Source organism: Prunus mume, linkage group LG7 (assembly GCF_029339155.1).
Source record: "Prunus mume cultivar Tortuosa linkage group LG7, ASM2933915v1, whole genome shotgun sequence".
NCBI lineage: Eukaryota > Viridiplantae > Streptophyta > Magnoliopsida > Rosales > Rosaceae > Prunus > Prunus mume.
Genome location: NC_142704.1, coordinates 18,489,226 through 18,514,643, shown reverse-complemented (window position 1 = coordinate 18,514,643; position 25,418 = coordinate 18,489,226). Strand labels below are relative to the sequence as shown.

At 37.2% G+C, this 25,418-nt stretch overlaps 1 protein-coding gene and 2 pseudogenes across 1 annotated transcript; all 3 read right to left on the bottom strand.

Moving 5' to 3' along the window:
* Positions 1–1,088: 1,088 nt before the first annotated feature.
* On the bottom strand, positions 1,089–4,091 carry LOC148915654 (uncharacterized; annotated as a pseudogene).
* Positions 4,092–8,627: 4,536 nt separating this feature from the next.
* Positions 8,628–9,654, bottom strand: LOC148915653 (uncharacterized; annotated as a pseudogene).
* An 8,071-nt stretch (positions 9,655–17,725) lies between these two features.
* On the bottom strand, positions 17,726–19,683 carry LOC103337160 (putative aspartyl protease At4g16563). The gene has a single exon (XM_008240312.3). It carries the CDS (start codon positions 19,363–19,365, stop codon positions 17,899–17,901), a length of 1,467 nt encoding a protein of 488 aa, XP_008238534.2. The 5' UTR covers positions 19,366–19,683; the 3' UTR covers positions 17,726–17,898.
* Positions 19,684–25,418: the final 5,735 nt, after the last annotated feature.

The window sequence follows — 25,418 nt, the reverse complement described above, 5'->3', positions numbered from 1 at the left end:
AATGGAAGTTCACGAGGGAGATTGAGTTATTTAAAACATCATGGGACAAATTGAGACTATTTGGAAACCACAAGGGGCATTTCAACAAATAAGCCTATATATATTGGGTGTGGTAACAAATACAAAGAAAAATTGCTATACTTAAGCCTATGGCCCCCTCACCACAAATCAATACCTTTGTGCTACTCTTACCACATTTGTATACCACATTCTCATATCACCTTATGTGGTAGATGAAGTGGACAACCACATCAACTAAAAAGTGTCTATAAATAATAATAAAAAAGTTAAATTAATTTTAATTGATGTGGCTGTCCACCTCATTTGTCACATAAGGTGGTATGAGAATGTGGTAAGAGTAGCATTATTCTTATCAAAATTGTATTCCAACATGAATATAGTAGTAAAATCATACTACATTTATGAAAGAAAACCACTCATTTCAATTTAGTACATTTGTAGGTAATAGTTTACTCAATATAGTCCAAAAAAAGCTATTTTGTTGTTGTTGGGAAAGATGTTTTATTAGAACTCCATAAGAGTACAGTGGAGAGGATGAGAACATAAGAAAACCAACGTGAAAGCTAGGAACAAGAGCGCAACCTTAAAAAGATTCGCTTCCTGAACTAATCACAAGGAAATAAAGAAAAAGAAAAAAGAAGACTACTACCCAAAACAATACATCAGTGGAGCCCAATGATAGAGAAATAGTGGCCTCGTTAAAACATTGCCTTAAAAAATCCCCAAATGGAGGAAAGTCTAGTCAAGGAAAAAAAGTACCACTGTGAAGCTTGCTCATCAACAACAACCAACAGGCAAAACTTGGGCCAATAAACAATGAACGAGTCGTAAGACCAACTACAGTGATTGGGATAAATTGAAAGAGCACCAACTACAATGTCACAACCAATTCGTAACTACTTTTAAAAATGGCTTGTAACTGCTACACTATCTACAAAAGGTGGCCGTTATCAGTGGCGAAGCCAGGATTTCATGTGTCTGAGGGCCTTTCACAAAATATAAACAATAAAAACTTCGAACTCACACGACATCAAAACATCAAAAATCATATTGTCTATTCATTATAATCATAATTGTCCTCGACGAGTTTTCATATTTTGAAATTGTAGCATAACAACCTCGTCATCTATACTATTAAAAATGTCTTTCCCAATATATGCAACCAAGCAATCATTCATTCATCCCCCATTCGATTGCGTAACCGATTCTTCACAATATTCATAGCAGAAAATACTAGCTCTACACTTGCGGTCGCAACAGGTAGGATTAGTGCCAGTGTCATAAGCAAGTACACTAAAGGGTAGATCTGATCTTTTTTTGTCTTAACCATCTTTTGCACAAGATCAGTAATCCCTTTCAATTCTGTAAATTCATCGTTAGAGCTCACGTCCCAAATGTAATTCTCAAGTTGTTCTTCAAGTAATTTGAGGTCATGCTTAGAAAAATCACTAGGATAAAATTGGGCAAGTTGCATCAACTTTGCTTTATCAAAAGCAGAGAATGAATTACTTGGACTCAAGCATGCCATACAAAGAAGTAATTCAGTATTCTTCTCATTGAACCGATCATCTAACTCTCGGAGCTGAATATCAATAACATCAATGAATAAATCAACACGATAACGATGTAAGTTTGTGATCGGTTGAGCTTTACGTTTTGGTCTCCCTCCACTAGAAAAAATATCATCCATTTTAGGAATTTCAATATGATACTTGCCACAAAAGAAAGTGTTGAGGCCCAAAAATCCAAGGTTGGGCCCAAATAAATTCTTGGCCCAACATAATGCCTTATTAAGAAAAAGACTCGGTTCGGAGCATGCAAAATTCCTCATTCATGCTTGCACAAGCCATGACCACATGCCATGCCAAATAAATATGCAATCTCTCACGCTAAGAGTTGAAATAAGCACTGACTCTACGAGCCCATGCTAATTACCCCATCAAGCATCATGCCTCTATTCAAGGACGATAAAATTAAAACACGCCGATTGACATGCCATGCCAAGCATGAAATTATTATTTCACACCCAACCACGATACAAGCTTAAGTGGGCCCAAGCCAAGCAAATGCCCGGGGCTTGCTTGAGTGGGTTGTGGTATGGATGGTAATAAGCTTTCATGAGGCCCATTGATGAACCAAGAAATGGAAGTTTTGGGCTGCTTGGGAGCCCTAAAACTCAAGCCCATATCTCTAACATTTCTTGAGCCCAACCCAAAGCCTTATAAAAAATTTGGCATCGTGCTCCATCCTTGCTAGGATTCCAAGACGGTCAAACAAGGAACCATGGAAGGAACCAATGGAAATCCATGTGTGAGAGACGAATACCCATTGGACAAAGAACTCCTCCCATCTCTTTTTCCTCTACAAGCTCCATCTTGAAAACCATGAGAGAAAGCAGGTGGCGCCTCCCCCCTTATGGGAAGGTCCAACTGCGTCAAATTATTGGAACCACAAAGGGTTCCTTACCCATGCTCCTTGGATAGGAGAATTTCACCAAATTAGATCAAGTAGGAAGAAACGATAAAAAGGGAAAGGAAAAGTTAGATGAAATTAGGGTTCTTCAAGCCTATAAAAGAGAGCCTCATCTACCCAGAAAACCATCCACAGCCTAACCCATCTGGAGCTTGACCAAACTTTGTCAAGCAACTGGAAATTCACTCAATCCACATCCAAAGAGCAAGCTTCCTCTCTTGCTTCCAAAACCCAGCAATTTCGAGCCCTATTCCTCCATGCTTCTTCTACCTAGCAAAATAACCCATCCAAGGCTTGACCACGCTTTGTCAAACAAATTGGGAATTTTACTCAAGCCTCCCAATTCTCTCCTTCGTTTGTTTTCCTCTTCCCTTAGGAAAGAAATCTGTCTAATCTTCCTCTGTTCCACTTTAACCATTTGTTCACTGTAAGAAACTCACGCTTATCTCTCTCTGTTCATGCTAAACTCATGATGGTTTTGCTCCCATGCCACAAGCTCCTCATGCTAAGCCATTATTATGTTTATTTGGCTATTGGTGAAAAGAACCTGAGGATATTTTTCTAAGGTTTCATCAAACCTTTCAAAAACTCTTTCAGGAGCTTGGTTTCTGAACTCAGATACTTGGGGAATTTCTATTCGTTTTCTTTTTACGGCAGCCTAAGCCCATTCGTCAGGCTGCTGGAACAAAAAGACCCCCACAGAAAAAAACTTGATCAAGTAAAGAATCCCAACCATTATCTCTCATGCTTTGCAATCTTCCTTTACATATTTTGACCAAGTCCATGGCATTCACAATATCTTGATCTTTCTTTTGTAATGTCTGAGACAAGTTGTTTGTGATTCCCAAAATTCTTTTCATCAAGTGTAGACCAAAAATGAAGCTAAATGATTGCATAAAAGTCAATAGAACCTTTGCTTCAAATTTTTATTCGTAATCTGATCCATATGTTCTTACAATCTTAAGCACATCTATCACAGATGGGAACATGTTTTCCAAACTGATTAAACAATTATAATGAGAGCTCCATCGTGTATCACTAGACCGCTTAAGATTAGTTTCTTGATTCAGCCCTTGTCCACTTAAGAGCTCATTATTATTGAGTGCTTCAAAAATTGCATCAGCATTCTTTTCTCTCAGCATATCATGGCGCTTAGCTGATGCACCCACAACATTCACCACATTAGAAACCATAGTAAATAAATCTGCAATTTCTGAATGTTTCTTTGCCACAGCTACCAGAGCTAGCTGAAGTTGATGAGCAAAACAATGAACATAAAAAGCAGAGTCATTCTCATTTAGAATGAGTGTTTTAAGACCACTAAACTCACCTCTCATATTACTTGCGCCATCATAACCCTGCCCTCGCAATCTAGAGATGTTTAATCCATGTCTCGAAAAAAAATCATCAACGACTAACTTGAGTGAAGAAGATTTAGTATCTGTAACATGCACAATACCTACAAAACGTTCAATTACCTTACCTTTATCCACATAACGTAGCACAATTGCCATCTGCTCCTTTGAAGACATGTCGCACGATTCATCAACAAGAATGGCAAATAATGAATCAGCAATATCCCTTATGATTGCATTGATAATTTCAGTTGAAATAGCACTTGAAATGTTCTTCTGGATATCAGGTGATGTCAACTTCATATTTTCAGGAGCATTTTATAGCGTGACAGCTTTTATATCATCATTGAAACGACATAGCCATCGTAAAAATGCAAGAAAACTCCCTTGATTGGTTGAATTTTCAGATTCATCATGCCCACGAAATGGAAGCCCTTGTTGCAAAAGTATCTTACTGACACCAACTGATGCACCTAAACGAGTTCGATAATCAATTCGATCTTGGTTTGAGTGTTTTGAGAGAATTGTTTCAATATGCTGCTTTTGGTTTAATAAGACCTCACAACTTCTCCAAGCCTTATTGTGGGCACTATTCGGTCCTCCAACATGAATTTGTAGTCTATCTTTTTTCTTCCAATTCGAAAATCCAACACCAACAAAAGATTCACCACGAGATTGCTCTCCAATATCAGGTTTAAAGAGATAACAACATAGACAAAAGGCATCATCTTTTTCTATGCTATACTCTAACCAAGTAGGAAATTCACTAAACCAACCAGGATTAAATCGTCTTTGTTTTGCTCCAAAATTTTTGTAAGGAAAATTATGCTCTCGAGGTTCACAAGGACCTTTTTGGAGATAAGCTCTTCGAATTTGGTCTCGAACATTTGGATGGTAACTCAATATTTGATTATGTAATCCGGGATCAAATGGTAGATTTTCCGAGTTAACTTCCGTAGTTTGGTTTGGACTACTTTCATTTTTCTTTTGACTCTTTGCAGGTGACGACTCCACTAACTTAGACTTTGATTTTCTTTTGAAAAATCTTTCCATAACTGTAACACATATATGAACTAAATTTAAATCGAAACAATTATGAACATCTTCTCAAACTTATAAACCAAAGCAAATTGAGCAATTCAAAGCAATATATTAATCAAACCAATAGAGAATCATATATATAGAAATTTATAAATTAAAATTAAAATTTCACCACCACAAGTTCACAATTGCATTAAAGGGATAAAAAATTATATACTACGCAAGAAAAATTATAAGGGATAGACAAATACATACGTGGAGTTGAATAGTGATTTACCAAATATCTCCAACCAAAGCCTTTTCCCTTTGGTAATCTATACATAAATTGAAAGACCCATTAAAATCAATAAAAGTAAATAAATAAATAAATAAAACTTGATAATTTAATTAGAATTTGAGAAGAAAAAAAACTCACAAGCAACTGGCTGGTCTGGTTTGGTTGTGTTTCTGACCTAAGAAAAGGGAAAAAGGCTTAGGTTTATTGATTTACACTAGAAGGTAATATATAATAATAATAATTCTAATCCTTTTAGGAATGGGTAGTGTATAATTTTAGGGTAGTTGAGTGGCCCACATTGAAATCTATTGTACCACGCCACTTTGACTTAAACGCCACTATGACTTAACTTCTTTTTGAAATCTTCTTTCTTTGGCCCATATCCATATAGGCAGACTCCTAATAGTAATACTAGTACTATTTTTTAAAAAAATAAAATTTCAGGGGGGGACAGTGACTGCACTGGTCCCCAAGTGCCTCCGCCACTGGCCGTTATGGTTCTTCAAGATTAACGAACAAATGAATGATCCTCGCAACCAACACCACAAACAAAAGAAGATTTCGTTAGAATGCTAAACAAAATGAAAACGATTAGAGAGAAGAATTAAAATAAAAAAAAGGGTGGCCAAAACTAAATCTCAAAAAAAAAAAAAAAAAAAAACAAAACAAAACAAACAAGCAGAAAATAAAATGACATGCACTATAGGAGAGTCAAGAACAAGTATATGAAGTAATTAAAACCACAAACAAAAATGAAGAAAAAAAACTAGAATCTCAAGCAAAAACAGAAAGAAAAATAAATTCAGAAAGCATAAAACACTTGGAAAAAGGAAAACCAAAAAAGAAAAACTACTCCCTGAAAGAGGATGTGGCCATGAGTGATAACCGCCTGTAATTGCTTGTAATTTCTCCGATTATTTGGAACCACCAAAGTTGGGTGATTGGAACGGCGGTACCCACCGCACAGCCCCCAAAGTGAAAAAAACAAATTCCCTCTCCAAAGCATGTTCACAGAATTGAATTTAGGGAAGAAAAAAAAAACATTCAAAACCCACCACCCTAAAACTGAATTTAGGACTCAGACAAGTTGAAGCAGTGTATAGGTTTGAGTTTGTGGGTGGGGTGTTGTGTGTGGGGTGCGGTGGGTGTGTGACTAGGGTGGTCAAGTGGGGCGGATTGGTGTGGGTTTGGGGCGTTTCTGGTTTGGGTTGGGGTGGGAAGAAGGCGGTTTCCTCTTGGCTTGGGGTTTCGTGGAGGAATGCATTGTTGTTATGCATATATCTAAACTTTGTGTTTGACGTTTTGTCCCTCCTAAATATAAAATTCTAGCTCCACCCGTGATTTTAGTTATAAATAAAAAATTCATAATGTAATTCTTTATTTATCTCTATATATATAAAGCAAAATACAGAAAATAGTGAAACATTCAAAATACTAGAAAATGCCTTTGATTAATGCAAACATTAAGAATTGAAATGATAAATTAAATGTGGATAATATGATAAATTCACACATTTTCTTATTAAATAAAATAAAATTAAAAGAAAAATCAGATAATAGATCATATTTTTATGGAACACAACAATCCATTATCTTTTTTAATTCTAAAATAAATTTAAAATTTTATAAAAAAAAATATCTCGCATGCGTGAAAGCGTGTGTGGAGAAATTAGTAAGTAATAAAAAAATATATTAACATTTGTTGGAAATGAATTAAAGGGCCTAAATGATTTTACTAGTTATATATAAATATAATCTTTTGGGTATGGCTCATATAGTAGAGCAAGACCCATAGAAACTCTCCTTTTCACTAAAAGGAGGCCAACGCCAAAACTCATCGTATTGTCTTAGGGCACAATGATATCATCTTCTTCGCGAGGTCTTCTTCTTCAAAGTGTTGTCTCGTCAACAACATTACCGTTTGCAACTTGTGTCGTGGATGTCCAACCTTCTTCCTTAATTGATTCATTCTCTTTCTAAGTCGGTGAGTTTGCGATGTCGAATATCGAGATTTTCTCAACCTTCGCCGGTTGCCTAGATTTCCTCCTGTCCTCCCTTTGCGCACACTTAGGTGCAATAATGTAACGTAGTAGTGCACATGATAGTATGTGTCGCTCACATAGCGTACATTTTAAAGGAAGGCAGCGAACCACATGCGCATTGCAAACAAGAAGTTTTCTTGTGCTACACCACTAGGCGCTATGAAAACGCATTTTAAAATATTAGTTAGGCCGTTGTTTCGTCTCTATGAAATTTTAACTTTTTTTTACAAGAAAAATAAATAAAGTAAGCATGAACTAGAGGAAAAATTCAAGAGACTTAACCCCTAAAGAACCAGAGTAGACAATAACTGTTATTTGAATTCATGGACTGAAAATTTAAATCCAGTTAAAGACTCTTTCGTAGTAAAAGATAGAGATGGCAACACAAATAATTTATTTGGTTAACTACATAGAGGCCCCTAAATTATTAGATATTTTTCAAGTTCATACACAATTTATTGGACATTTACAAACTCATACATAAATTCCTAAAAATCGTACAAATTATCCCTACCGTTAATCATAATGTTAACATAGCCATTAACTACATGCGTGGCTTGTAATGACTGGTCTTTTCGCTGATATGGACCCCATGTGAATAAAAAATAAGAAAAATTAGGTATTATACATAATTATCTTTACTAATTAGTATTTGAGACAAACAGTATTTATGTTTTAGTTTTAATACATAGAAATTGAATTTTGTTTTGAATTTGGCCAAAGATGAGGCCCAAATTTGTTGGCCTACCTTACATTAATCATTGAAAATACAATTATACCTTTTTGTTTAAAGTTTTTTTTTTTTTAGGGTGAAAAAATTGTTTAAAGTTTTTAAAAATGCCGAAATATTTGTATTTGTTTTGTTACATATTTTATTTGTATTTTAGAATGAGGAAGCGTGAGTTTGTTGTCTGTCACTGAGCCCAGAGTGGGATGATAATCATGAAGAAACATCTAGAAGAACACGTATGGAGACAGCAGTAGCTTAGCTGTACTCAATCTCTCTGACACGCTTTCAGCTCTTCTGAAACGACAAAGTACGATCACGTCATGCTCAAGCTTCAAATAAAGTTCGCGGGTCGCGGCGGCTTTTCTTGTTATTTGTCCACGTGTACTGCCAAAAAAAGTCAGAATATTGTAAGGTCGGGCCTATGTTATTGAACTACACCGACAACCAGCTCTCGTGTGATTAGTTAAAACATATGGGCAAAGTTGTAATGATGCTTAGGCCATCTCCAGGTGGGGAGGGGTATATTTAGCCGTCTAAAAAGTTATTTTATAAGAAATAGTGTGAGGCTACATTTTAACCGTTTCCAATAATAAAAAGCTAAATTTAATATTTTAATACGTTTTAGTACATAATATGAATTTATCAGTTAATTCAATTAAATTACTATTTATAACAAAACAACTTAAAAATTCATTTAAAATCAACAACTTAAATATTAATTTTAAAAATAACACCTTAAACATTAATTTAAAAACAACAACTTAAACACTAATTTAGAAACAACAACTTAACAATTAATTGGATGTTGAATTCGAATTCGGAAACAACTCCCGTAAGTTGTGTCGGTCCCGAATTTCTCTCTTTTTCGAGTAAGAAAACTCCTTCCTCATTGGAGACATGTTTGTGGTGGTGACCCTAGTCATGTTCCCATCCATCTCTTCTTGCCTTTGTTGGACCATATCTTCATGTCTCCGCTTCTTCTCTTCCTCCTAAACGACCTTATCCTCCCTTTCCTTGACCTTTTCTTTCATTCTTCTTGCCTTGTTTCATCCTATAGGCCTAGGAATGGATGTTTGAGCCGAAGAAGGATCTTCGGTGGTGATCGGAGATGGTTCTTTATCTTCATCTAAATTAACAGGTCGCACCTGTGTAGGACCAAAATTTCTTCTAGTGGATCTTGAAATGCCACCCAACCTTTACAAATTTCCCAACAATGATGAAGTGTAAAGGCTTTTTTGACATCTTCCATATAGAACTTCTCCACACTTGGCGTTGCGAGAAAATATAATTAAAGTATGTAGTTAAAAATAAAACTAGTAAAAACATTTACTTCGTCGGAGACATTGGCTCCGCTTAGATGTCTCTTCTCAGCCTTTTTCAAAGCTTGATGCCATTTGTTCATGCTCGGAAATATGTGCTTCTTCCACCGACTGCTACAACTTTCATGGTTTCTCGACGTCGGAGCGATGCCTTCTTAAAGCTCTTAGTATTTTTGAGAAACACATGTCTAAACGCTGTCAGAAGTTTGGCTTGTACCCTTGAAACTATCTTTGGAGACTTTTAAGCAAAGAGTTTAATCTTCCTTTCGAGTCCAATTTCTGCCTTTCTTCGAAGTACCAGCCATTTTTTCTAACAATGGGAGGAAATAATTTTTTTTAATGGAAAAAGATGAAGGATAGTTTGTAAAGGAATGAAGAGAATGTGAGAAATTATGTAAAATGATGAAATTGAGGAGTGATAATATGTTGTAAGAATGAGGTAGGTATGTATACAAAAAATTTAGGAATTTTTGAGAATTTAAAAAAAATCAATTTTTTGGATTGAAAAATAAAACAGCTAGCTGTTGGGTTGCTCCAGAGCCTTGATTTGCAACGGTTTTTTAATCAATGGCCACCAATGGCCTATTTGATACAAGAAATAAATATATAAAAAAGCAGCTGAGCCCATCGAATTATTTAGCCCAAGCTGGTTAAAAGGGCACATGTGGCTTGATTTGTAGGAATTAGCCCTTCATGTAGCCATCCTTCCTTTTTTTTTTTTAGGCCTTTATATAGCCCACTCTTGAAGATGACTTTTGGGGATTTTGGGCTACATCTCAGGATATCGCCCAAACTTGGAGATGGCCTTACGAGGCCAAAAGTGAATTCATAAGGTGGGACCATATTAAGAAAATATAGATAAGGGGTTTACAGGTGGTTTGGATGAGTGAAATTTGGCAGTTTGGAAGGCGCAGACAATTGCACTAGAATCAGGGATTATATGACAAGAAAATCTTTTCATTTTCTATTTTTGGTTTGGGTGACTGGAGAATGATCTAAAAATATAAGAAAAACCTTAGTTGCAATAAGCTATTTCCGCCAATAATGCTACATCACTGGAAATGTTATTATTTGTGTTATACCATTATTGGTCAAAGATAACAAAATAATGTTATTCCCATTTCATGAAAGTGTTTATCTAAATATAAGAATATACCGATGTAGTCTATAAAATAGAAAAACATATTCGTTTATATTTTAATGCTTCAAATTGTATACTTTAGCTTGATCGTTAGAGCCTCTCCATCCATGAGCCCAGCTCGAGGCTAGGGGAAAAAAAAAAAATTTATGCGTTCGAGTGGCCCGGGGGGGTGTGGGACCCACCAACCCGGGCTGGCCCAAGACACGTGGCACACCCCAGCGTTCGATTTGATTCCACACTTCATCCAACGGTGGCGATTTTCCAGCAATAAAATTATGAAAAAAAATCGAAATTTAAAAAAAAAAATACTAAAAAATTCTGATTTTTTTTCCTATAAATACCTATAAATACCCTTCACTTTCAACACCAATTCTCATACATTTTATTCTACTTCTACAATTCCTCAACATTTTTTTCACTCTTCACTCAATATTTTCTTCACTCTTCACTCAACATTTTCTTCACTCTTCACTCAACATTTTCATCTCTTTCACCTTGTAATTTTATTTCTTATTTTTATGGCTTCTTCTATTGAAACCGGATGGGCGTGGAGCACCATGAAAGATATTTCTTTGTGTGAGGCTTGGCTCCGACTTTGTCATTGTCCCGTGACAGGCAATGAGATGAAATTTTTCCATATGTGGAAAAAAATTCATGCTGAATTTTGCGAAAAAATTCTGGACTAGCCTCGTACGGAAATGGCATTGTCAAGTAGGTGGAAACTTCTCAACAAAGAGATGGCAAAATGGAGAGATGCCTTGGCAAAAGCGATGAACTTGTATAGAAGTGGGGAAAATTGTACTAACGAGGTAAGTTTTTTGTAATTTTCGTTTTATTAAGTTTAATGTCCTAATATATTTATGTTGTTAATATTTATTGCATTTTCAATATTTTGTTAATATTTCTTGCATTTCAAATATTTTGTTAATATTTCTTGCATTTTCAATATGTTATTAATATTTCTTGCATTTCCAATTGTTTCTTCATATTTCTTGCATTTTCAATATGTTGTTAATATTTATTGCATTTCCAATTGTTTCTTCATATTTCTTGCACTTCCAATTTATTTGTAAGGTTAATTGCATTTCCATTATTTTTATTTTGTTACTTGCATATCCAATATATTTTAAATATTTATTGTATTTCCAAGCACAGATGTGGTTCGGTGCAACCGGGGGTGGCAAAAAAAGTTTCACCCATCATGAATGTTGGGAGGTGGTGAAATATTGTAAACGCTTCATAATTATTCCCACGGGTCCAGACGTTGTGTTAAACGAGACGCCTCTCCGTGATGCAACGACATCGGATTCACCTCTCGATTTCCCTATGAGTGAAGACTCACCCATCCAAAAGGAACCGGGGCCCATTGACCGAAAGGCTGCGAAGGCAAAGAAAGCGGGTAATTCAAGCTAGGGGTGGCATTTTAAACCGAAAAACTGAAAAACCGCAAAAACCAACCGATAATTTACCGCAATGAAATCGCAATCGCGGTAAACCGAACCGCATTTGCGGTATTAAGAACCGAACCGCATTTGCGATTGCGGTTGCGGTATTTGATTTTCAAAACTTGCGGTTACCGCAAACCGCAAAGTATAGCCACACGGATGATGAAGTTGAATTTTACAAGGAAATGGAACATATGACAACTTGTAAGTAATTAGTTTATTTATACTAATGTTATTTATGTTTCTTCTTATAATAAAATGTACTACACTATGTTGTTTTATTTGTAAATAACATTGGTGCTCAAACAACACAACGGGGTTCTTCAAATCCACTCACCACCAACACTTGAGTTTATAACTTTAGTTTGTAACATTGGTGCATTGCATTTTCCTTTTAGTTTGTAACTTTAATTAACTTTGAATTGAATTTTTCTTTTTTGTTGTAACTTTAATTCATTTTGCTTTGCATTTTCCTTTTGGTTTATAACTTTAAAGGATTTGGAATTGGAATGCTTGAGAAGTTTAACTTTAATTGGAATGCTTGAAATTGTAACTTTAATTTTCTTAGGTTGTGAATGCTTGAGAAGTTGATGAGATTGTGAATTTATATATGTTTGAGAAATTGAGGTTGTGTATTTATTTATTTAGGTTGTGAATTTATATTTTTGTGAATGCTTGAGAACTCGCTGTTTTAAACCGCTAATTCGCGGTAAAACGCGGTTGGTTTGCGGTTTCAAAAATCACCAAACCGCAAATAGTCGGTCGGTTTGCGGTTTGAGTAAAAATTCGCGGTTACCGAACCGCAACCACCCCTAATTCAAGCAATCATAATTCAAAGTTTTTGGAGGAAATTGCAAGGCAAAACGCCATAAGAATTGAAATGGAGCAGAAACGCCAAGATATGGAGGTGGCAATTCAAGCCGAGTGTGCACGAGAAAAGGAGTATTTGCGCAAAAAAGATATGAAGAAGACGGATCGGGAAACTATGGCGATGGATACAAGTCATATGTCCCCTGATACAAAACAATATTGGAAGCTAGAACGAAGGGATGTTATGAGAAGAAGACTTTTCCAGGATGATGGGCCTAGCAACACGGATTGGTTAAATGATCAAAACCATTAAATTAGTTGGCATACCTTTTATGTATTTTTATTTTTCATGTTTTCTATTAAAGTTGGTGTACTTCATGTATTTTATTTTAGTAGTAGTAATTCTTAATGACTTGTATTGGATTTCTTTATTTAATAAACAAAGCATTCAATAAAAGACAATTTTATTCAACATATTCTATACATCAAACAAAACATAATTAAAATTAAAACAAAAACTACAAACAAGGCACAATAATAAATAAAAAAACAACACGACCAAACCATAAGCAATAGTAAACAACACAACCAAACCATAAGTAAATAAAACATAACCAAAGCATCTATGCTCCATCATTCATCTTCATTCCCTTTCACCGTCCATATATGCTTTATCAAGTCAAGTTGACGGCTTTCATGAATATACGAAGATTGCATCTCTGTATATCGATCTATCATCCGGGTCATCATACGATCGTCCCTCACCAACGGTTCCGGCTTAAACGGTTCTCCATTTGGCCCCATGGGCCTTTCATAAATACGAGTCAAGGGCGTGTCCATTGGATCTGGTTCATAGACCTCTCCAGCATCATAATCGTACTCATCCTCCACAATCATATTATGGAGGATGATGCAAGTCATCATAATGCTTCGGAGGATCTCCTCATCAAACATACGGGCCGCACCTCGAACAATCAACCATCGAGCTTGAAGGATGCCAAAACACCTTTCGACATCTTTCCTGTATCCTTCTTGATAAGTAGCAAATAATTTTTGCTTATGGGATCGGGGATTCAGAATGGATTTGACAAATGTGGTCCACCTTGGGTAGATACCGTCAGCTAGATAATACCCATCTGGTAGACTGTATTGTTGACTTGATAGGTAATATTGGGGCCTTGGCCGCTCAAAACATCGTTGAAGACCGGAGATTGACCCAGGACGTTGAGGTCATTTTGGGCTCCGGCAACTCAAGAAAGCATGCCAAACCCATGTGTCAAAGCCAGCAACGGCTTCCAGGATGATACTTTTTGTGCCTTTTCTATTTCCGTAATCACCTTGCCAGGCAGTTGGGCAATTCTTCCATTGCCAATGCATGCAGTCGATGCTACCAATCATTCCTGGAAATCCTCGAGCTTCGGCTTTTATAGAAGCCGTTGGAGGTCTCGGGAGTAGGTCTACTGGTAGTCCCTAGTGTACAGATTTTCAACAAGATCACAAAATCTTACCAAAACCTCCAACGTAGTGGACTTCCCCATTCGAGCAACCTCATCCACTGATCAGCAGATACTCCATACGCCAACATTCTGTAAGCTTTTACTCCGGAAGAAGGCCCAAAACCCCAGTAGCATCACACTTTTGAACAAAGTATGCATCATAATTGCAAATATCATGCATGACTTTATTGAACAAATGGGGTTGCATTCTAAATCACCTTCGAAAATCAACATCAGAATACATAGCAGTTGGGATAAAATAATCTTCCAAAAGATTCTTACCCCGAGAATGCCTATGTCTGTCCACATTCCGGCGACGGCCGACTTGTGAACCACGGCGGTGACCTTGGTTCTCTTCCTCTTCCATTGCCACTGCTATGAGAACTTGTTCATCGACTTACCTCTGCAACTCATTGATTTTATCGACTCTACGGTTTCTCTCCTTTCTTTCTCTCTCTTGCCTCTCCAAGTATCTCCTATATTCTTTCCTTGAGAATGAATGGAGTATGAATTCTAAACTCTAAGAAATGAAAATATTGAAAGATGTGGTGTGAGAGGTATGAGGTGAGCCTCTGGTTTTATAGAAAAATTTGGCAAGATAGAGATGCCACGTGGCTTGATTTGATTGAATGAAAATCTTATCTGAAATTTGAACCCAAATTTGTCTGAAATTTGAATTTTGAAATTCATTCGAAATTTGAACCCAAAAATTTATCTGAAATTTGAATTTTGAAATTCATCCGAAATTTGAACCCAAAAATCTTATCCCGAAATTTTATCCGATTATGAATAGTCTTGACACGTAGGAACCCGTAAATCTTATCCGAAAATTAATTATTGAGGTAAAAAAAGTTGTGAATAAAACAAAAAAATGAATAGTAACTGCCCTTAGCAAGGGCAACGGGTGGAAACACAAAATTGATTTGCAAGGGCAACCACTATTTACGTGAATAATAGCTTTAGCTCCCTTGCCATGGCTAAGGACAAATGGGTGGAGTTGCTCTTATGAGATGATGAAAATTTTCTTGTAAACATAAGAACATAAAGAGCAAGTTGGGCCTCATGCATCCCTCTTCCAAGGTAGCTTTGGAGTGACTTATTTATCAGTTTTATGTTACTTTGAAAGTCACACTGATTTTAATGATGTGCGGTCCTACTGGCAAGTGTGACATCATGTTTGGGTGTCACAAGCAACCTGGGATTGTGTACAGGTCGCTGAAAGACATTCTTGGCGATGGTGGAGAAGATTTGGATGGTGGATGGGGGGTGTAGGTGGATATGGCTGGTGGTGGGGTGGTATGAGGAAGGATTTGGGTATAGGGATGGTGGATGGGAGGGTGGGAGAAATGGCTGGGTTGTTGTTTGTTTGTTTGGTTTTTTTTTTAAATTTTTTTTTTAGTTATTAATTGTTTAAATAGTGAAAATACAATTTTGTCCCAACACGTATTTAGCACATGCAATTAAACTGACATAATTGAGATATGTGACTTGATTTGTTAACGACTGCGAGTACAGTGACGAAATCAGAAAAATTAAAATTACGGTGATTAAAATTAATTTTGAACCAAACCCCAAACTCCAAATCCCAATGACCAAAATTATAATTAATCCATTTTAATTTGTAGGGTTCCAACAAACTGTATATCATACACTTCGCATTACCTACTCTTTTTTTTCTTCATCCCCTTTATCATCCATTTTGTCACATGCACCTTGGAGGGAAAATGAACGTGACTATGAGTGCGTACGTGTGTCACATGAAAGGAGAAAAAGACAATTGTATGAGGCAGCATTTGGACTCTTTCTACTGTGACATGATTGGCCGATTCCATTGCTTGACAAAACATTATAAGGGTTAGGTATGAATATGATGGGCTGGTAAAACCACTACCCATCTAAAACGCCTTATGAGAGGAGGAGAGGGAGAGAGAGGGGGGGGGGAGAAAAATTTAGTTGCAATGGAGATAGGATTTTTTTGTTATTCTCGTTTTATGGAAGTCTTAATATAAGTTATTATTCATCTATGTGCGTGTGAGTGATTCGTAATTGTAGATACATACAAGTAACATGTATTTAGACAGTAAAACTATAAATGACTCACTATATTATAAATTATAGTTTATTTAGTGGATACTATTTGCCTTCTTATCAGTAAGGAGATACTCTTCTTTTCTGCAAAGCACAGTTTGACATATATACAAAAATAATTCATTTAAAACACAAAAAGAAAATCTACTATACACATGTCACACTATTATTGATAGGAACATAAGAGCTCCTATTTATCTGATAACAAGGGAAGTATTTTCTTTATTTAGTGGTATATTTTATCGAATAAAAGTAAAAATTCTGGAGCTAATTCGAACCACAAGTCCCGACTTTTGGAATCCTCCGACCACGCACAATTGACCGTAGCATTTTAAAACAAAAATCTACGGAAGTCGCCAATATGCAAATATGTGGCAGTTCATATATTGGCAGTTCATGCCTTGGTGGATGATTAAGACTACCACCAACTATCCAAGCAAGCGGAGACATATATTGTATACGTCCATGGAAGCATGGCTGTAAAACCTATAACGTAACTCGCAATTTAATTGTCTCACTGTCACCACGTATGAGTCATCACGAGTGGTCTTGTCAGAAAGAAAGAAAGAAGGATATTCACATCCATCTCCTGTTTGAATATTTGATGACGACTTTTTATTCATGAGTTGGCTGAGGGTGTACGCTATGAATTTGAAAGCCTCTTATTGTACTCAAATTAAACGTTTGATGGCATCTTTGGTGGAGACAAATTTGTATAATACGAGGATATCACTGTTTTATTATTATCAATAAATCACGTCGTAATAATTTATCTTTTTATGTGGCGAAACGTAATTGGATGAAAATATAACAAAACAATATTATTCCTGTAACATTCAAGTTTCTACTTTATAATATTTTTCTTTGAAACGCTCAAAAGTGTTTCACGTTTGAATCTCCCTCTTTCTTCATTTTTCTGTTGAGCACATATGATTCTATCTTATTCATGACTGAGACTGAAAATCTAATGTGACATAACAAACAATAATGAGCAACAATTATGGTGCGCCCACCCTCTATTAAGTTTGGTGTCCTATATGGCCATTCATTGAGAAATCAGACAAAGCTTCCTCCCCACTTAAAGCTTCTGATCCAAGTCAAATCCTAATTGGAAATTAAACCGCTTGCTTAATGCTTATGCAAAGTACATGCCAGTTCACTGTGGAGAAGTCAAAAGTTGACTTGGATTACACATATATTTAAATATCAAACTTTACACATTTCTTTCATCTCAGATTCTTCCTCCCTGTCTGCACTTCATCTTTTGCATCCAATTCATGGGAATGAAAATATAAACAATCTAATTGGTTCAGTTGGCTAGGTTCTTGTACTGTATATGTAGTATGATCAGTGTTCGAGTTTCATTGCTAGCAGCCTTTATTGGTGTGCAATTTGTAATTTCTTACATAAATTCATATCAATAACTAGCTTAAGAGTACGCTGTAAGTTATTTCGACTGAGATTGTAGGTATGCCTTTATACTGGTGATTATGAAAGTAGCCAATCTTCCCTTAAACTTTTATTCATTGAAAAAGAAAATAACACCCGACTAATTTACAGGAATTTACAGACCACCCCCTGTGCAGTCAAAGTCAACAACCCCTTTGACCTTAGTTAGCAAAGTCAATCCACCTTGACCAAACCAAATTCAACTCCTAAATCTACCGTTGGTTTAGACTGTCCCAAAGCAATGCACATTGCCTCCTTGCAAACCCAACCCTACGCTTCTCCAAATCATAAACCACCTCAAACCCTTGCTGCTGGTAATTCCCTAAAATACCCCCGGGCCCACCGCTCATCTCCGCCTCATCACCACCGTTCATCAGCATCCAACACCCAACCTTTTTCCTCTTCCTCCCGGCCCCATCACCACCGTCCACGAACTCATAAAAGTAGTTCCTCCTGGGCAGCAACACACTGGATTTGTTCCCCGCAAAATGCAACGTCACAGCCGGAACCTCCACCACCTTCTCGTAATAATAGCACGGCGCAAGCCCGGTTTCGTCCTCCACCCGAGTCGCCCGCTCGTGAACTCGCCCGACTCTGCGGTCGAACTCAGCCACCAGCGAGTTATAGAAACCCTGCGGAAACATGGTGAAAGTGGTCCCCGAGTCCACGACGATCCCGCCGTTCCCATTCTCATCGACCCCTTGCAGAATCTCCGGTGCCGGAAAAACCCTTTTCCCGACCGACACTCCGGCGAGCCCAATCGAATAGAAATAAGGGTGCTTTGGGTTGTCGAGCATGGAGGTGTAGGCATACTCAACCGACCCACCGGCACCGTCCCCAAATCGCTTCTGTTTCTGGTCATAAGGGCCGAGAATGAGCGGACTCGGTCGACGGACTCGGTCCTGGTCAAAGGAGTGAGAAACTAAGCAGTATGAAAACTGGGTGGCGAGGTGGGCAGAGAAGGTGGAGAGTTGGGCAGGTAGAGAAAGCAAGCCGCGGCCGAACCCAGCAACCCCAATTGGCTCGCCGAGGGAAGAATGGGAACACCCAAAAGTGAAATTTCTCAGAACCAGAGCAGGCGTTGACATGGGTATCGACAGGCTGTGCTTGTAAAGCTTGGCTATGAAGCTTCCATCAGCGTAGGCGTAGTAAAATGGCGGGCAAGAGAAGGAGGAGCACTCGGAGATTTCTATAGAGTCGAGAGGGCAACGGGAAATGGCGCAGAGGTTGGCGGAGGAGAGGGAGGAGTGGGCGGCGGAGCAGGAGCGGGAGTCGCACGAAACGGCGGCGTTTTTGGGGATTTTGGGTGGTGGGTTTGTGGAGTTGGGTTTGCCTTCACAGAGTATGCATTCGAATGGAGAACAGGGGAACCAGACGAGGTCGCTGCCTGTGTCCATGTAGAGAGAGACGGGTTGGGGAGGGCTGGAGTTGAGAGTGAAGGAGAGAGTGTAGTCGCTGCCTGGGGCGAGTGGGAGAGAGACTTGGTTTGTTTGGCGGTTATGGCGGCGGTGATGGTGGTGGAAGCGCCTGGCTGAGCGCGTGGTGGTGGATTTGAGGAGGTGTTGGGTACTGTTGAATTGGGTTTGGGAGAGCGTGTGGGTTAGAGGGAGATATAGTGGTTGTGAAGATGAAAGAAAGAAATGCGTAAAACAGAGTATTAGAAACAGAGCAGAAGCCATGGATGAAGAAAACAGAGTAGAGAGAGAGAGAGAGAATTGTGAAGAAGGGGATTTATAAAGGAAACAAGGGGAAAATTTCTGGTGGGTAGGGAGGGGTTTTGGTTTGTTTATTTGTTGGTCATATAAATTTTGGAAGGTGTATGTGAGGAAAGGATTATCTTCTTAATGCATGCTGGCTTTGTTTTGCAAATAAAATGAGGGGTTGATGGATGGACCTGTAACGTAATTTAGGAAGATGGCTTGAAATCCTGGGTCGGCAACTTGATAAGGGACTTATCAGCTGAGCCTGCCTTGTTTAACGTTTGCTTACCTTGGTAGGATTAGCATAGAAGTGACTAAAGTTTCTTGTACTTTCAACTTTCAACTTACAACTTTTAAATGAAATGTTTTTAGCCTAAGGCTAAGATTTGATCTTATCAATAATATTGTTTATGAGCATTAATCCAAACGACATATGAAATAGGCAAAATTGTACTATAATATTTATTTTTATATTTTACATTTATTATTATATTTTAAGATAAATTATTCAAATGGTCCTTAAATTTGTACTCAATTTACATTTTGGTCCATAAACTAAATTATTCGTTCAAATAGTTCACCAACTCTTTATTAATTGGCACTTTGGTCCTATCGTTACATTCTGTTAATATTGTCATCAAATATATGGGTAAAATGGTTCAGTTAAATAAAATAGTAGATAAATTAAAAACTAAAAAAACTTTTTAAAAAAATAAATAAATGGTTCGTGGGGTTGGAGGTGGTGGTTCTTCGTTAAGTTTGCAAGTTTAATTGCAATATTGTGTGAATTTATTTGCAAATTTGTTAATATAACCATGGAGAGAGAGAGAGAGAGAGAGAGAGAGAGAGGACATCACCTTAGCTTCGATGGCTGCAATTTCTCATAGTTACATGATGGAGGTTTGAATCGCAGAGGGGGCTAGGTCGCAGAGGGGGTCGCAAGGGGAAGGAGAAGGAGAGGGAAAGATCGGGGGTGGGTTACTTTTATTTATTTATTTAATAGTTTTTAATTAATTTTAAAATAAAGAAATTTTTAATCATATATTTTTATTTTTTTAGTTGTCAAAAGTCTTATTTACTCTCACAAATGTAGCATGTGCTACTAGGCCTCATCATTTGGTCCGCGGGCTCATGGGCGATGGGGCTCGCCTGCCCATTGGAAAAAGCCCGCCCGCCGTTATGGCTTTGAGATGGCCCCGCCTTGGGCGGGCTTGGGGTGTCTGCCCGCCCATAGGCCCGCCCGATTAAGCCCAAGAAAGCCCGCCCGCCCACCCATTAAAAGCCCGGCCCGTTAGGCCCGCATAGATATATAATTATGTATAAATAAGTGTTTAGGATTAGGATTATATCACTTAAATCACATATATAATTTGTTTCATTTCATTTACTTTTCTTTACTCATTCCTAGTTTATAATTGGATGATTAGCACATTAATTTGTGTCAATTATTAATACAACAATTATATATATATATATATATATAAATAAGATGAACAATATATCATATCACTAAACATAATCATATCACGAAACATAATCGTACTACTACCACCAAATATAATCATGTTTTTCTTGAACACATCACCACACATTTACATATTTATTTATACCATCCTTTAAAAAAAATATCTTTTTGATACTTATTATTTTTTTAAATTATTTCTTAAAACGTATTATGGTCTAATTATGTAATAACCTCAAAAATAATACTTTGTTTTATTATTTTTGTGGAAAATCTTATTAAGTTGTGTGACTTTATTGAGTATTTTATGAATTTGGTTTGATGTGAAAATATTGGAATTAAGTGAGTTTAATCTCAAATTTAGACTAAAATGCCCTTATGATTAAGTTTATGATTTTTTTCGAATGAAGTAGGCCCGTTTTGGCCCGGCCCGTTGGGCTTAGCCCAGCCCGGCCCAATGGGCTTTCTCAAGCCCGACCTATGGGTCGGGCTTGGGCTTTGAATTTTCTAAAAACCCAGCCTGCCCGATATTTTCTCTCTCTCTTTAAAGTCCCCGGCCCGGCCCAAGCTCGTTAAATTTGGGCGGGCTAGGTCCGCCCATTGACGAGCCCTATGTGCTACTCACTTGACTAAATTTAACAGAAAATGTAACGGTAGGACCAAAGCGCCGATTAATAAAGAGTTGGTGGACCATTCGAACGAATAATTTAGTTTAGGGACCAAAATGTAAATCGGGTACAAATTTGAGGACAATTTGAGTAATTTACCCTTTATTTTATAGAAAGTAGGTGAGAGAATGAAAATGATATTTTATTATAAAAAGCAAGTGAGGCTTAATATAACTCTTCACTTTGAAGTAGGCAATATTGCCTTGTTGTGGAGAGTTCTGAGTATGTATATTTTGCCTAGCCATTTGCCTATTCCCTTAGAGCACTTCCACAGTTAGCCCTTGCCATGGCAGGGGAGCCCTAGGCGTACTATTCACGTGAATAGTGCTCGCTAGAAAAAAAATTGTGTTTCCAAAGAATGCAAGGCTTGCCATGGCAAATACTATTTATTTTTTTTTTTTTTTCACAACTTTGTTTACTTAAACAATTAATTTGGATAATATTTTCGGATAAGATTTTTGGGTTCCTATGTGTCAATACTATTCATATCGGATCAGATTTTCGGTTTCAAATTTCAGATAAATTTCAAATTTAAGATACATTTCAAAATTCAAAATTCAGATAAATTCAAAATGTCAAATTTCAGATTCATTTCAAAATTCAAATTCCAGATAAACTTCAAATTTCAAATTTCAGATACATTTCAAAATTCAAATTCCAGATAAATTTCAAATTTCAAATTTCATGTGAATTTCAAATTTCAGATAAGATTTTCACCCTCTAAAATTGCGCCACGTGTCATCTCTATCTGCCTAAATTTTTCTATAAATGCAGAGGCTTAGCTCATACCTCTCACACCATATCTTCTCTACATCTTCATTTCTCATATTTTAGATTTCATTCTCTATTCTCAATGTCAGACGACATGGAAGAGGTTTTAGAGAGGCAAGAGCGAGAAAGGCGAGCAAGAATGCGTAGAAGAGCTGCAAGCAAAAGGGCGCAGAGAGAACTAGATGAGCAACTTGGTGTGGCCATTGCTTTGCTGGAGGAAGAAAACCAGAGCCGCCGTGGTTCACGAGAAGGCCGGGCACCGAATGTGGACAGACATAGACATTCTCGGGGTAAGAATCTTATGGAAGATTATTTTATCCCACAATCTCTGTACTCTGATGTTCATTTTCGAGCAAGATATAGAATGCAACCCCATCTGTTCAATAAAGTCATGCATGATATTTGCAATTATGATGACTACTTTGTTCAAAAGAAAAATTGTGCTTGAGATTTGGGGCTGCTTCCCGAGCAAAAGCTCACAGCTGTGATAATGAATGTTGGCGTATGGGTCATCTCACGATCAGTGGATGAGATTGCCGGATGGGGAAGTCCACTATTTTGGAGAGCTTGGTGCGATTTTGTGATGCAGTGGAAAATCAGACACTGTGGACTACCTCCGCAGACCTACGCCCGAGGACATGCAACGGCTTCTACAAAAAGCTGAGTCTCGTGGATTTCCGGAATGATTGGTAGCATTGATCGCATGCATCGCAATGGAAAAATTGTCCATCCGCTGGCAAGGGATTATGGGAATCGGAAAGGGCGAAAAGCATCATCCTCGAAGCAGTTGCTGGTTTTGATACATGGGTTTGACACGCCTTCTTTGAGTTGCCGGCTCTCAAAATGATTTGAACGTCCTGGGTCAATCCCCGGTGTTCAATGATGTTTTGAGAGGTGAAAGCCCAACTATTACATATCAAATTAATAATACCGTCTACCAGAACGGGTATTATCTAGCTGATGGTATCTACCCGAGGTGGACAACATTTGTCAAAAAAATTCGACATCCCCGATCCCACAAGGAAAATTTTTTTGCTGCCTATCAAGAAGGGTACATAAAAGATGTGTAGAGGTGCTTTGGTATCCTTCAAGCCCGATGGGCAATTATCAGGGGAGCGGCACGTCTATTTGATGAGGAGGTGCTTAGGAGTATAATGATGACTTGTATCATCCTCCACAATATGATTGTGGAAGATGAGTATGATTACGATGCTGCTGAAGATGAGTATGAACCAGATCCAATGAACACCGCCTTAACACGAATTTATGAAAAACCTATGGGGCCAAATGGAGAACCAGTGCAGCATGATCCGTTAGTTAGAGACGATAGTTTCATGCATCGGATGATTGAGCGCTACACGGAGATGCAATCGTCATATATTCATGAACACCGTCAAATGGACTTGATGGAGCATTTGTGGGCGGTGAAAGGCAATGAAGGACAATAAAGTAAAGTGAAGATGTGTTTTTAATGTATTATGTTTATGTTGTATTTTTAGTTATGCTTTGTTGTTTTTTTATGCTTTAGTTGTGGTTGGTTTATTTGTTATGCTTTGATTGTGGTTTGTTTATTTTTTATGCTTTGGTTGTGGGTTGCTTTTTATGTATGGAATGTTTTGAATAAAAAGGAATGTTGTTGAATATTTTCTTCATTCACTAAAAGAAAATGAATACAACTCATAAAATAAAATACATGAATTACAACTACTTTTTTAAACAAAACAAAAAATACAATGAAATGAAAGGCAAGCAAACTAACTTAATGGTACAATGAAATGAAAGGCAAGCAAACTAACTTAATGGTTTTGATCATTTAACCAATCCGTGTTGCTAGGTCCATCGTCACGAAAAAGTCTTCGTCTCATAACATCCCTTCGTTCTAACTTCCAATATTGTTTTGTTTCGGGGGACATATGGGTTGTATCCATAGCCATGGTTTCCCGATCATTTTTTTCAATCTTTCCTTGGCATATACTCCCTTTCTTTTGCATATTCTACTTCCATTGCTCTATCGTGCTCTTGTTGTTTCATATCCATTTCAATTCTCATGGCTTGCATCTTTGAAAGCTCCTCCAAATATTTAGATGTATTCTTGGTAGAATTACTCCCTCTCTTCGCTTCGCCACCTTCCTCCCAATAGGCCTCGGCTCTTTTCGATAGGTGAGTCTTGACTCATCGGGAATCCATAGGTGAACTGATGTCGGTGTCTCATGGAGTGGCATCTCGCTCAACACTATCGTTGGACCCGTTAGAATAATTTGGAATCTCTGACAATTCTTCACCACCTCCCAACATAGGGTATGGTTGAAACTTTTTTTCCCTTGCCCAATAGCACCAAAAAACATTTGTGCTTGCATAATCTATATATATATTAAAAAAAAGGTAAGGCAATAAACTTTAAAAAATATTGGCAATGCAACAAGTATAACACAAAAATAATGGAAACACAAGAAACTTTAAAAAATATTGGCAATGCAACAAGTATAACAAAAAAATAATGGAAACACAAGAAACTTTAAAAAATATTGGCAATGCAACAAGTATAAAAATAAAAATAAAAAAAGGAAATACAAGAAACTAAAAAAAATATTAGCAATGCAACAAGTATTAAAAAAATTAATGGAAACGCAAGAAACTTTAACCATTTATTAGAAATGCAAAACAAAATATAAATATTGCAAGAAACATTCATATTAATATTGGAAATACAAGAAATATTAACATAATATATAAATTGCAAGAAACATTTAAATAAAATATAATATGACATAGAAATTAATAAAGAAAAAAATTACAAATAATTTACCTCACTGCTAAGGTTTTGCCCGCTTCTATGGTTGTTCATCGCTTTATCAAGGCATCTCTCCACTTTCCCAACTCTTTATTAAGAATTTTCCACCTACTAGATAATGCTTGATCCGTACGGGTCGAACCAATTACCCTTTCACAAAATTCCTGATGAATTTTTTTCCACATATGACAGAATTTGATCTCATTGCCCGTTACGGGACAATGACTAACTTGGAGCCAAGCCTCACACAAGCTAATATCTTCCGTCATGCTCCATGCTCCTCCACCGGTTTCACTAGAAGAACCCATAACTTGAAAGAGAAAAAAACAACTTGAAAGAG